The sequence below is a fragment of the Neopelma chrysocephalum genome, unplaced genomic scaffold (assembly GCF_003984885.1).
Source record: "Neopelma chrysocephalum unplaced genomic scaffold, ASM398488v2 Primary Assembly neopelma1_44, whole genome shotgun sequence".
In the NCBI taxonomy this organism is placed as follows: domain Eukaryota; kingdom Metazoa; phylum Chordata; class Aves; order Passeriformes; family Pipridae; genus Neopelma; species Neopelma chrysocephalum.
Genome location: NW_020897703.1, coordinates 8697997 through 8712886, shown reverse-complemented (window position 1 = coordinate 8712886; position 14890 = coordinate 8697997). Strand labels below are relative to the sequence as shown.

The window sequence follows — 14890 nt, the reverse complement described above, 5'->3', positions numbered from 1 at the left end:
GGTTAGCAGTCTTGCTGACTGGTTTTTATATGTGCCATCTAGAATTATTCCTGCTGAAAATAACCAGTAACCAAAAGCCACAATGTCTGAGAGATGAAGATACTTTCTTAAATCTTTCTTAAAGCTTAAACTCAGCTATAACTAATCAATTTGACTTCTAATAACTATTTTCAAAATCCACAAAAATCTAATGGCAGAATAGCTTGGCAAATGCAGGCTGAAGTTCGTCTTCCCTGAACATCACCATTCCTAGCTCCTGCTCCTGACATTTTGCTTTGTGTCAGGTTAGCTGTACCGAGGAGAACAGGGAAGAGCCTCCTCTTGAGAGTTGCGGCAGAGGTTTTTGCTTAATTAACTGGCAGAGAGGATGCCTGAGAGTGACAGACAGTGCCTCCTTCAGTCCCCAAGTGAGGGGTGTTAATTTCCTGTGAAACACAGGGGAACATATTCCCATCAGTGTGTCCATACAACTCTTAGTGATGCTAATGAGAGCGGGGTGCTTGTATCAAAGGGGAAATTGCTATCTGTGGCCAAGGCTGCATCCCGAATCAGTGAACAGTGGAATTGCATCGTCTCACTGGTTCTTTTTTATGGATAATGTCTTTCAGCAACATCATTGTTTTTTCTTCTATTGCTGTAGCTATCCTAAGCAAAGTTTTCCTTAGAAAACCACAGAATAATCTAGTATCAATTTTGTCAGTATGCCACATAAAGTGCTGAAAAGCTGCGATTTCTGGGAAAATAGCAGAGGGGAATTTTGGCAGGTCAAACAGGTTCTGCTAGACTTGCTCAAAAATAGTGGTGAATTTGTTTTATGCAGATAGTTGTTTGTTTGAAAGCTTCCTTTATTTCAATATGAAAGTGATTCATCCCCCTAATCCATCACTGGAATTCTCTGCTACCATCCAAGACACTTAAAGGAATCACATTTACAGTTCTAATTGATAGCCACTGTTGACAGGCAAACAGATTTCTCCTCCCAGTGGCTTCATGCAGTTGGCCTCCAGCAGACCTTACCATTAGCACAATTCTACTGAAAAGAATATAGAAGCTAATAATAAATCTGTAGGGAAGGATGTTAACCACAAACTACTATGTCTAATTAGTAATGTACTATAGCCAAGGCCAGGGAGGGAAGGTATTATTTATCAGAAGAACTGATTTTGACAGTTTAAAAATGCACAAACATCTATTATTTGTTATGCCAAAACACATCTTTCAAAATACAGTATATATGTAAATCCTCTCTTACTTTGGCACTGTTTTGAATGTTACTGCTTTGTAAAAATGCCAGCTATAGTAGAGGCAGAGAGGTGGAATTTGTGATGCTTAAACTTTAGAAGCCTATTGTGAAACCTAAAAGCAAGTCATCATAGGTCTTTTCTTTGCCTTTACAATCTCCCTTTCCTATTTAAGAGCCAACCCTCTCCCTCTTATAAGTTTCCCTTCGAAAACATCTCTTCAGTATGAACTGTCTCTTATTTCAGAGTTTTTAAAATTCTCTGAGCTTGAGCTCAAACACAGGCTAATGCATCCCACTGAGAAAGAGTCGAGACCATTTTGGTAGCTCAGCTACTGTAGAGATCTCTGCATGTCTTCGCTGCACATTGCTCCTCAGAGGCAAGAGTGCTCGTGCCCAAGACATTCCTTTTGTGCAGTCTCCAGCAGAAATCTCCAGGAAGAGGTATTTTTGTAGCAGTGCAGCAGTAGGGCATAAGAAAGGAGTGTGGAGCAAGGAGGAGGAGAGTGTGTTAGGGGAGAAAAAGGAAATTAATGAGAACTTTGAGGTGATATGGGGGACATAGTCAAGGGGAAAAAGCATCATAGCAAACTGGTTGGAAAATGAGGCAGGTAGGTATGCAGTGATAATGTAATCATAGCTCTGAAGTGATCAGTAGACAGAGAGAATAGGATCTTTTAAACTGGGCAAGTAATTTTTACTCTTCATGGCTCAGTTTCTTCATTTTAGAATGGATATGATGAAATATATTCAACATTAACTGCTCATTATTGTCACTACATTCCATAGAGAATGGAGCCTTCATGAAGTCTGGGGTGTTGTCTCAATTAAAACATGGGCAGAGGAGTCCTCTCTATTCCTGCTATTTTTTCAAGGGTCATGTTTTTCCTTGGAGATCTCGTTGGAACCTGCAATGTGCAGTTTCACTTCATGAAAGTCAGATAAGCCCCAACAAATCCCCACTGTGGCATGTAAGGGGAGGAAGGCACGTGATTTGGTTGAGAAGGTGAGCACTGCAGTGGTGAGATGATTAGCAAGTCTGACACCTCGAAATATCATGGCTCTGAGTGCAAATGTAGCAGGTTTTCAGTTTTGTTTTGCAAATGTCGTATATTTAATTTGCCTCATGAGTTTTGTATCCGCAGTTCTGATAATGTCACAGTTTTATATTGTTTTTCCATAGCCAAGAGGGCTGAGCAAGAAGTTTTGTAGTGCGAGTGGAGACTCATCAGTAGCTGAAATACTAAGAAAAGCACCAAATACCATGAGAGTTATAAGAAAAATGAAAAGTCCTTCCCCTGATAAAAATGCATGATACGTACGTATACTACACATATATATGTAGTTGATACTTTGGTGAATTCTGGGTTCATGTGGCTAGTAATAGGGGAAAGAGACACACAGCATAGGAGAAAACATGAAACAGAAAAGAAGAAACTCAGCAGCCTGTTCTTGTCATGTTTGGAACTCAAAGAGCTACCTTTTAGCTCCTTTCAGTTGGTCTTTTCCCTGAAAAGACCACCTTCAAGTGGTTCTCAGTCAGAAACTGAGAACTTTTTTTCCTGCTTGACAGAGAATAACAAATTTCCAGAAAAATTAGTAGCTGGCCTAACTGCCTACTTCTCTCTTTCTTTTATTCTCTTTTTGTGGAGAGATGAGAAAATGGGTTACTACAAAATGGAAATTAAGAAAGCAGTCAAGGGCTCAATAATCTGGTCCTTTTCCTTTGCTTTGAGTGTGGAGTTGCCATGCCCAAGACATGGATGTGATTGTCATGTTCCTCTGGGCTTGGCAGGTTGGCATTTGCAAACTCCATACAGAATAGGTATAGCAATGTTTCTCTGCACTGTCTGAAACAGAATTAGTATTCACTTCAGAAAAAAATTACTTGCCTGTAAGGTGGAACCAAGAGGGGAAAATGACTGATGCTGTATGAAAGTAGGGACAAATAAGAATATATGGGAATAATTTCTTACTTGGTTGGAGGGTAATTCCACAGTCTGGTGGACAAACAGGCAGGGCTTGTTGCATTGGACAGACCATAAATTGATTTTTTTTTCCCCCTTCTGATCAAACTGTAAATCACAGCTGTCCTCATTTACTGCAGATTTTTCTTTTGTCGTGTATGTGATGTGGGATGCAGAATTCTTGTCCTGGTGGCCAAAAAGACTAGCAACATGGTCACTGGATGATTAAAACATCATTTCATGGAAATAGATGCACAGCTGCCATTCAACATCATGATTTTCCTGGTCAGATAATAATAGATAATAATTCATAAATGCTTCAACACTCAGGCTTCCTCAGCATGTTGTCTAAAAATAAGTTCCTTGAAGTATAAAGGATGACTCTTGATATCTGCCTTCTATTGTCTATATTTACATATTAGTTGATGAGAGTTATTCCATTCCATTGGTTCAGTAGATGGACTTTGTTGTTTTGCAACAACCACTTCTTACTCAGTTGCCCCAAGTCCTAGGGTACCATCACATGCCTTGGGGGTTGTCTTCAGTCATTTTATATACTGCAGAAGTAAGATTTGATATATGGTACAGATGAATGGGACTGCCCCACTGGTAAGAATCTCCTAGTACCTAATTACCAGAATGAGTTATAGTATATGTGTAGTATATATATACTTCTATCTAAATTAAGAGCAAGTTTTACATTTAAAAAATAAGGTTATGGAGCTCAAAAGCTTTCAGAAGATGGATAAGAAGATTTTGGGGCAATTATTTAGACTGCCTCTGTTCTGCAAAAATTTCTAGGCAGAAGATCGACCTCTTGTATTTCACATGGCAAACAACCTCCAGTCTTTTATCTGATACTGAAACACAGATAATATCCGAGGCAATGATACCAGCAATGAAGATTTTCCTTTATTGCTGTCCACATGGTACTCTCAGAGTAAACTTCTCTATGTAATTGAGGGCTTCTGTTTGACATTTCGTTTCTATGTATGACCCTCTCCACTGAAGATTATGGATTATTTACCTGTGAGGTGTTATATCACTCAGCTTCTCAGATTCGGTGCTGGGAATTCTTTCATTAGCCCTTAAAACTGTGAACAATGTGATGATCCAAGCATTAATACAAATGTGATTAACTGTCTTTTCTCGGCTTTGTTTGCTTTGTTCTACTGATGCCTACGAGTTACATAATGAGTAGCATGTACAGGGTCTGCATTAAAGGCAGTTCCGCATTGTAGCAGACTTCATGGCAAATTTCTTTTCCTTTTAGCAAAACTTCAGTGGGGAAAAAAATTGCACTGTTGATTTATTTTGAATGAACTCATGGAAGGCTTACTAAGTATGCCATGTGGAAAGCTCCTTGAAGTGCTGAGGGTTAATACTCTCTGCTCTTAATTTCAAATTCCAGATAAATATGGTTTCAGCTTTGATCTTATCTGGACTAATTCTTTGTCACTGTACTAATTAATTCAGCATGCCGCAGAAAAGATGCTAATTTGGGCATCAAAGAAATAAACGGGTGGGGGGAGGTTTTGTTTAATCAGAGTTTTAGAAAGATAAGTTTTACTCCCATTAGACTGGTTCTGGAAGTTCAGTCATTTTATTCTAGCTCCAGCAGTCTGATACAGTAAATAAAAAAATAAATATAAAGAAATTAAAAAATGGCACTTTTTTGCTTTATTTTGACATAAGAGGAGCATAATAAGGTGGATTTCTTTATATTTGCAATTTCTGCATAACTTCTTTTCCTGCTGATCATAATCAGTTTTAACTCTGATAGTGGTGATTATCTCCCAAAATAATTTGAAGGTGGCTAAATATGAGGATACTCACATTCATGAAGTTTAGCTACATTTGTGAAATACAAATAATAATTGTAGAACAGCACACTTGAACAATCGGTTGTATACCTCCACTGATGTAATCAGAGATTTGTCATTTTTCCCTTTGCAGGTGAGCTGGTTTTGGTTGCCTAAGCTTCCCTGTTGTTCTCTGTGAGAAGCTGTTGCTTTTGCTGCTCTCCCCTTAGTGCTGCCCTGGGAATGAGCTCCAGCAATGGGACAACAGGGAGCACCAACCTAGCTGGGAAACTCTTTCCTGCAAGCAAACCTTATCAAATCTAGTTAAAAGAGGATTTTTTTTCCTTTACTTTTCCAAATCTCTTTCCAGCTTACCCAACAGTATTGGTGTTGTACACAGCACTTCCCAGCCCTGTGGTGGTGGTGTTCCCATTTTAGCCCTTCCTCTCCCTTTGCCCAGAGCTGGACGCACTACCTACCCAGGAGCAGGGAGCAGAAGGGGCTGAAATGACCCTCTCCGGTGTTCATCATGTTATCGGGGCTTTGCTCTCACCCTGCCAAAGCAGGGAGATTGGGTCAAAACCTGCTCCTGGGCAAGGCTTTGTCATGGGGAGGACTTGCTGCAATAGGTCTTGCACACTAGGCGGGGGGTGACATCTCGATGTTTCTGGAGCTAAATCCTCTGCAGAGGGAATGGGATCCACTCTCTGGAAGCATGGACCTGGCAGAGGGGCAAGGAAAAGAGATGCTTACCCTTCCTGGCTGTCCTTTTACCATAAGTTTAATTTGTGTCACAGAGGTACTTTCATCTTCTGGGATATTGGTGAAGATTTGAAGAGTATTGCCCAGCCCTTGCTGTGTGTGCTCTGTTCTCAAGTTGTCAAACTTGTTTTACTAAAACATGTTCTTTTCTTTCTGTAGCTTTTTCAGCCATTGCAAAGCTCTTGGTCCCACTGGCGTAATACTCAGTGGCATACTTCTGTCCAATAAGTAAACATTTAGTAACAAACCTTTTAGGTATTTAGAGAGACACTAAAATGTGAAAGATGTATTTCATTAATGCTGCTATTAACATAAATGTAAAATGAGCCTGGCCTGTAATCACCAACAAGTCTGACTCACTAAGGATCTTTACGGCAATGTTTAATACTCTTTAAAAGTGTACGTATGAAAGTGATTAATCAAAGCACAGCACTGCTTCTAGAGTATTTCTTCTGCCATAAAAGCTGAGTGATAAAATAACTTAAAACACACGGTAGTAGTGGCAGTTAATAAGCTTTTTATAGTCCCTGTGTGGACCTGAAAATCATACCGTATTAGTATCTTTATCTTTCTTTCTCACTCATTCATTCTTACTCACATTTAAATTTAATTTTAAGGGTTATTTCTAGTCTTTCATAAGGGACATGCTTTAATAATCTCAGCATTTTCTCCCGTTTTGCTGTGAAATGACTAAGAGTCAGAGCTTTTCTTATATGTACTTTACAGATAACTCTGTTTTTTTACAGATAATTTCTGGAGATGTAAAGATTTTATGACAGTGTTAGGCTTTGTATCTTGCTTGACTGTGTCATAGGCTCTCTTGAATTATTTTCCCACAGATGTTTGTACTTTCATTATGTACCCTGTTAGCTGCAATGACACCTCCTGATCTGGGGTAACTGAATTAGCTAAGAAATCCAAATGACTGAATTTAGTCAGCAAGCTGCTTAGGGGTTCTACCCTCCAGATGTTTCTCCAGCTTAGAAGTCTGGTACTTTATAGACCTGCCTGCTTTTTAATCCTTGAAGCAAATATCAACACATTTGAGATCTGGAAGGCCCCGGCTCCACACGGAAACGAAGTGTTGCCATGACCACAGTTTTAAGTCTTGCGTGCAAGACATTTATCCCAAGTATAACAGAACAGGTCTATAGTAGGTTTGTTTTCATTTTTATCCCTTAGAATCCTTGGAAAGAAACATGAAAATGCTTTAATGCTATAGCCAGTAGAATGGCTATAAATACTACAGGAAGACAACATATCTTTGGTATTCAGATACTTTATTCCCTTAATGTTTCTAAGGGGAAAAATTTTAGTTGTTTGCAGGGCACCTTTTGAAATTAATAGAAAAAGGATAATGCCTCACTTTTGCACAGCATGTTTTCAACAGTCACATATGGGCTTTTCCCATAAGGATGAAGTGCTCAAAGGTCTGATCACATAAAGAAAATCCCTTTATGCTTTTATTTACAGGAGGACTATGCTCTGAGTAGGTGGAATATTAACTTTTCCAACTGAAAATTATACTAAGGTTAATAGGGCTGTAACATCTTTAACAGTACTTCCCAGGCATTTACAGTAGATAATCAGAGAGCTGGGGCAGTCACTCAACCTGGGAAGACATGGATTTATTTCCTTACTGTCATTACGATTACCAGTGGCTTCATTTGACATAAACTGATTATACATGCATATAGAATGAGAGGATACAGCTGATCCATTTGTTTTTAGGTCTTCTAGTTATATTTCCCCATTTGCTATATAAGGTTTTCAGAGTAATAAATCCATCAGTTACTAAGTTCAAGGGAATTTGACTGCACAGTATAGCAAAACAGACATTTTAAAAATTCGTGTATCATACATTTTTTCATTAATGTTTTTATTCTGCTGACAATAGTATTAATACGGAAGGCAGATTTTACCACAGTTCAATTATTTGTTGCCTGGAGAATTGGAAATTTCAAATCCTAAAGCTATTCAGTTTTCATATAATTTTAATATGGATTTGATTTATTCCATAGTATAATTTCAACAACAGATTTTATCCTATCCCTGTTGAAATCAGTGTAAGGCCTCACTCCGATATGAGTGACAACATGATCAAACCTAGTTGGGCAGCAAGTACCCTTACTACTTTTGTTGTTGTTGTTGTTGTTGTTGTTCCTATAGGCAGTAGAGAACCAGTAAGCCTGTAGTGCACAAACCCATGCAAAATTACAATGGGTGGAAGTTAATTTTATCACTGGAAGTCCATGGTAATTAGAATGCATCAGAGAGCAGACCATAAATTTGAGGGCAGGGTGTATAAATTCAGGCAGAGATGATACTGGGTTCTTTGTTGTTTAAGGTTGTCTGCATTATATCACTTTTCTTAACAGTGTTAAACTTTTTGCTGCTTTTATTTTCTAATGTTTGTGCAAGATTTTGTTGAACTGAAAAACATAACAATAAGAGAATGGAATGAAAAACAATAATAATAATAGAATGGATTTTTATGGTATAGCAGTGTGCAAAAAGAGGCCAAAAAACCCCCACATCTGAATATTTCCCTAGCTGTGAGCAATGTGCTGCCTATTTAGTATAACAGGTCAAATCTTGTAAGCCTGCTCAAATCCTATCTGAAACCAAAATTAGCAAAAAAAACAGTCATAGAATGATAGAATGGTTTGGGTTGGAAGGGACCTTAAAGATCACCCAGTTCCAACCCCCCTGACGTGCGCAGGGACACCTTCCACTTGACCAGGTTGCTCAGGGCCCCCATCCGCTCTGGTTTTGAACACTTCCACCAGTGTCTTACCACCCTCACAGTGAGGAATTTCTTCCTAATATCTAATCTAAACCTACCCTCTTTCACTTTAAAGGCATTTCTCCTTATCCTGTCAGTCCTTACCCTTGTGAAAAGTCCCTCCCTAGCTCTCTTGTAGGCCCCCTTTAGGTACTGGAAGGTGCTGTAAGGTCTCCCCTGGAGCCTTCTCTTCTCCAGGCTGAACAACCCCAGCTCTCTCAGTCTGTCTGGATTCATTCTGGTAGGAATGATGCTCCAGCCCTCTGATCATCTTTGCATCCCGACTCTGGACTCACTCCAACAGGTCCATGTCCTTCATATGTTGGAGGACCCCAGAGCTGGATGCAGTACTCAAGATGGGGTCCCACAAGTGCAGAGGGGCAAAATCACCTCCTGCTGCCCACGCTGCTTTTGATGCAGCACAACAACAAAAGTTGTTTTCATCAAGACCAACTCACTATTCCCAGATTATAATTACACTGGAACATGCCAATTTTATGGCAAAAGCAGCTCTACCAGCAAAGAGCACTGTTTTTGCAGAAAGCCGTCATGCTGGCAATTATTGCAATCAAAACTGTCACTTCATTTTATTTAAAATGTATTTCCCTAGTAAGCAAGAAATAATATCTAGACTTGTAAGGGATGTATGTTAAAGATTTTTTGGGATTTTTTTACATTTCTCTCGAGTATGCAACATATCCAACTTCAACTCCCTGCAGCAATACAAAATGCCTAAGAATAATGTTTTCAAAATCAATACATGCTACAGTCGAATATGAGACTCCACAAGCCCATAATTGAAACTCTGGGAGAGAACCAGGCAGCCTGAATATAAACAAAGTACCAGAGTTGGACTATGACCAAGATGCAAGTGCTAATGCAGCCTCTTGAGAAAACTGCCATGAGACCTTCCCCGCCTGGGCGAGAGTCAGAAAGCAGGGGTGTTCCAGGAGCAGGCTGCTCATGCTCATCCCCAGGCGACTTATTGTTTGGCTGGCATCTCTGTAGAGAGCCATATATGCAGTTTCATCTAGCTTTTATTTTTACCTGGGTCACTTCATATCTATGAGCCCTTCTCACTCTATATGTACAACCTCTCTCTCTTGTGTCACCTGTCTGCTGCCTTCACTGCCGCCACCACCTTCTGATGGGGTTTGTGACTCCACAGTCTCTTGGAACCGCTAGAACTCAGAAAGTAGCAGTGAAATTGGTGTGCTGCTCTGCACTCAGGAAAAGCAAAAGTGTGGAAAGCATGTGCTGTATTTCTGGAAGCACCGAAAGGAGTAGGGACCATAAAAAAAGAACTGAAGATTGTTTGTAGATGAGATGTATGTAAGTTTTGAGCCAAGAATCCCTCAAAGAGTACAAGACACCATCTATCTCCATTGCTACACATAGGAAAAAAGAGAAAACAATGCACTGATAGGACTCTTTCTGCTCCCCAGCACAGTCCATGACAGAACTACGATAAAGCATTTCATGTTACTACCTGTAGTATTTGCCCTTTTTATTGGCACCACATGCTACATGTCTGTCTCTCACAGCCATCATTCCCTTTCCAAGTTCGTATTGTCTGGGAGACCTGCTGCAGAGTTCCCGATAACTTTGTTTGACCACAAGCTCAGAATTATTAATTAAATTCACAAAAAATTTGGATCATTAGCTTATGAACCTGACTTGGTATTTGCAAAAGTTCTGCTTTCATCAGCAGAGAAACCTAAAGTCAATGATTTACAGCTTAAGTATATGCACAGTAGTTCAGCTATTCCACTTGAGGCAGTTTGGGCTGACATGAAAAATAAAAAAAAAATCACCAAGGCAATGCTGCAGAGTTTCACAGAGGAGTTTGCAGTTTTGAGTCAGAGTAATTAGTTTGCAGTGTAGTATTTTTAATTTAAAAATAATTACTTTTCTTTACATTATTGTCATGCATGCAAGGATACATTAATTTGCAGGGGAAGACACAGACTGATCATTTACTTACTTGTGGAACGGAGAATTTCAAATTGGGGGAGAGGAGGGAAGCTTTATATACCTTTTGGTCTATACTTAATGAGCATATTTGACCCCAGTATTCTATCTAGCTTCATCAGAAATTAAATGCAGCTCCCCAGTTCAGCCACCCCTTATAGGCTGTGTAAAGCAGACTTGTTATGCATATTTGTACAGTGTATAAAACAACAGTGGAAGCCCTGAGCCCACTGGGGCCTCTGGAGGACTTTCACAGCATAAATATTACATGATAGTATATTACTAGGCAGAAAGAAAACCCTAGAAGTTTAAAAAAGAGCTCTTAGGAACTGTCTCGTTTTGTACTCTTGGAACATAGATTTTATTCTTTCTGAATTTAAGCAAAGAACAAATCCAGAAATTAGGGTCAATCATGAATGAGAGGCAGTAGTTACTGTTAAGAGCAGAACATGTGGTCCAGTCTGGGTGCTGATACCACAGCCACTGCAGATTACTTTCAGAGAGCTGTCCTGTGGCAAAAAGAACCTTCAAGAACCTTTAGTATGTGCCATATTAATATTCCATCCCTGTAATGCCTTGCATTTCAGGTTCGGTGGGACTTTTCAACTTTGTTTCAAGCAATTACTTTCAAAAGTACAGGGTCCAAATCAATTGGTAATCAGTCCTTTCTCTTGCATATGGCCCAGGTAATATTGATAACTTATTTTGCAATGTGGGAAATTTATGAGTGACTAAGATAAAACCCCAGTGTTTTTATTGTCGTAAAATTTCTATGGTTTAGATAAGTACTGGTTTTTCTTCTAGTAGTTATTTCCTCATGACTCCTTCCTTGATATCTTTAACAGATTTGGAAAGAAAAAAGAAGATAGAAGTGGGAAAGCAGATCAGAAGGGGAATCCAAAGCAAGGCATGCTTAAAGAGGAGGAGCTGGAGAAAATGAAAGAGGAACGTGAAAGGTGAGTAAATGGCAGCAGCATCTTTGTTCATTGAGTGAAAAACTTCAGAGGAAGTGATTGCCTGAAGTAACAGCCAGCCAGCCTGGCTGGAGATGTTCCAGACGGTTCTTGCTGGCAGTCAGGTCCAGGCAACCCAGAGCATTAGGCTTGGTGCAGCACGAGCTTGTTCTCCTGCAGTTTCTGTGCACTTCACTGTAGCATTCAGATCCCAACTTCTGTTAAACCGGTGAAGTTCAACTGTTAAGCTGTTGAAGTTCCTTCAACACCTGTTCCCCCTCAACCCATTCCCAAGGCCATCTGACTTAGCAATTTTCTGCTCTACCTCTCCGCAGCAAGAACCTCCTCCCTTCTCTCCTGACAGCCTCTGCCATGTTTTCCAGTGCTTCAGACCTCTTTGGCTTCAGCTGGCTGTGCCATCAAATGGTAGTTTTTGTACTTAGGTTTGTTCTTTTCTGTACAGCATTTGCTGGTAAGTCACATGTTGCAGAAATATCTATGCAGCAAGTGCTGAGTATGGCAAGGGACACCTGAAAGAAAGCAGATTCAAATGGTTGAGTCTGAAGAGGCAGGAGTCTGCTGGCAGTGGTGTGGGCGAGATGGGCAAGGCAAGAAGCTGAGTGTGTGCCAGCTGTGAGTTGCTGTATTTCTGAAGTAAGGCCCTGGGAGTCTGTCTTGTTCATAAAATATGCTTTTTTAGACCCAGTCTTAGCAACTTCTTTATCTTTCCAGTCAAAGAGAATTTAGTTTTCTAGTTTTCCCCTTTCAGAAACTGGGAACAGTTTGTTAGTGACAACAAGATTCAGAAACCCCCTCTCTCCCTTTCCCCAACTCATCCAAAAGTACTTCATGATATGCTGAAAAAGGTCTTTGTTTCCATCTGATGGCTGCTCTTGGAAAAGTTAGAGTCCATACTTGCTGGCTCTCCAGAGGTGTCTACAGTTGCTGTAAAACTTTCCAAGTTGTAGTAATATGCACTGTCAGGGCAAGGGGAAAACTTTGAGAGGTCTCTTTCCTTCACTGCAGCATCCTGTTCCTGGGAGAGAGAATAGAAGCAGACATGGTTCCTTTTGGGCAGACAGAGTGTTTCTACACGGGTCAACCTTTGTGGTACTGGTCAGTGCCCATGGAAAAGACACCCTGCTTTCCTTTGAGTCCTGCAGTGCGTGGTCAGCGTGGTCTGAGTTAGTGTTAAGTGGGAGCTAATGGGTTTGATGGGGGAAAGAAGTAAATCCAAAATCTTGAAGTCTGCTGTTAATTTTTACTATTTTTCTACTTTAAAAGCTAGTAAGGTGTCTAGTTGCTATAGTGCTGTTACTGGATATGCTTAGCCAGTGTTTCAAGTATTTAGTTCATCTAAGTTAAGTAGTGTCAGGAGAAACTTTGTACCATTTGTTTTAAAATTTCTGTGCCGTGTCCTTGATTTTGCCAGATTGATGAGTGCCTTTATTTTAAACTGCTGACTCCCAATTTGGATACTGGCAATTTGAGAGGTATGTGTCCTTCATTTTAAAGAAGCCAGTGTCTTTTATTAGGATCCTGGCAAGCTAAGAAGCATGTATCCCATCTGTTAAAGGGCCAGTGTCATTTACTAAAATGTTGGCAGGCTGCAAGGAATTGAACCCTTCTGTCTAGGGGTCTAACGTTCCAATTGGACACAAGATAATTGTTCTTAATATTTCTTTAGCATTGCATGCTTTTTTTTTAATTACAGTCACTGATTGACAGTAACTTGGTACGGCTGCATTAGAAACTGGCAGCTCAATGTCTTCATCATTCTGGTTTCTCTAGTAATGATTTAAGTTTTGACCTGGAAGAGTTTGTGACTGAAATGGAGAACAGCAGGTGTGTTGAGAAGTGGATGAACAAGATGATATTTTTAACTCACTTATTTGATTCTTCTTCTGCAAGGCACAAGAATAGAAATATCACCCTTTTATATCAGATAATATCAGGTAATACATCTTATATGTTTGGAGGATTCAAATTTAAAAATAAAAAAGAAAAAAAAACCAAAAGCCACAAAAATAAGATAAAATTTAAAAAAATAAAAAATATTTAAAAAATAAAAATATTTTAAAAAGAAAAAAATAAAAGAAAAACAGAAGAAGAGTGAAGAAATTTTCTCTATGTTATCCTCAAAGGAATGCAACACATGCCGTGAAAACAAGTGATTTGCTTCAACTTTGTGAGGAAGTAAGAGCATGTCTCTGTATGTTTGCTCACATAAGACTACTTACAGGCTGACGATTGAACCCTTCTTGAGTTGATCATAAAACAGAAGAGATTTTATTATCAGAGGAAATTACTACTGCTACTACTACTACTACTACTACTATTATTATTATTATTATTATTATTATTATTATTGGAAAATTATATAAAGAAGAGCTACTTCTCATACATGGGTAAGAACTGTTTGTAAAATTGATTAAAATCACTAAGGAAACATTACCTGACTTGAAGGTAATTCGGTCCTTTTGCTTAGTTGTTGACTGTTCATCTAGTGATGATGCTCAGTAAGACAAGTTTTATAGCTCTGTCCCAAGATTTAGTAATTCTATAATTTAGAAATTCTATAATTCAAGTCCAAGATTTTAATGCACATATTGGCAAAGAAAATCCTGTAGCACATCCACACCATAGATCATCTGTTTCTATGACTTCACTAGCTGCAATCCTGCATACTTGGTCTCATATTTATGAAACTAAGCTTCACTGAAGCTTAGTAGAGCACAGTCATATTTTCAAATCTGTTCTTGTTGAGAGTGAAATGAGCGTATATTAAAACTACTGGAGGTGTAATAGTAGAATACAGAAATGTAGAAAGTTTTGTCCCCTGATACCTGTGATCAAATCCTGTATTTAACAACTTGAACAAAATAGAAATTGCTTTTCTAACATTTAACCTTTCTAGAATTAACACACACCTAATTTTACTTTTCCAAGATTAGCTGTATAAGTTCTTGTTCAGATCCTCAATCCAATTATTACGGTCTTAAAGTCAGGCTTTTTGCCCAAACAGTTTTCTTAAATGCTGACTGCCTAAATATTTCAGGATCTGTCATACTAAATGATACTATGCTTTTTCATCTGACCTTTTTTTTTTCCACAGGCCGTGTTGTCCATTTTGGACACTAGTGGAAGAGTTTGGAGTAGTTGATTTTTGGGCTGGGTGTGACAGGATTAATGATCAAGTACTTTTCAGCATCTTAGCAGCTGTGGAACTCACATGGTTTTGGATGTTCGTTTTGCATGCAGTATATGCTTGGCAGCTCTCCAAAAAGCAGAAAACTGTTCCAAGCTCTCAGCTGAGAAATATTTTTCAGTAGGAAGTGCATATTCAGTTTACAGGAGTAGGCCATCTCTCATAGTTTTGCAGAGTTTTTTGATTGGTGTTGGATAGGCAC

At 39.2% G+C, this 14890-nt stretch overlaps 1 protein-coding gene across 1 annotated transcript in view; it reads left to right on the top strand.

Moving 5' to 3' along the window:
• The window catches only part of PARD3B (par-3 family cell polarity regulator beta), a 371997-nt gene that overhangs the window by 263508 nt on the left and 93599 nt on the right, over positions 1-14890 (top strand). The window contains exon 19 of the mRNA XM_027677893.1: positions 11373-11483. Within this exon, the coding sequence (XP_027533694.1) occupies positions 11373-11483 (111 nt within the window). The remainder of the gene's footprint in view (positions 1-11372; positions 11484-14890) is intronic.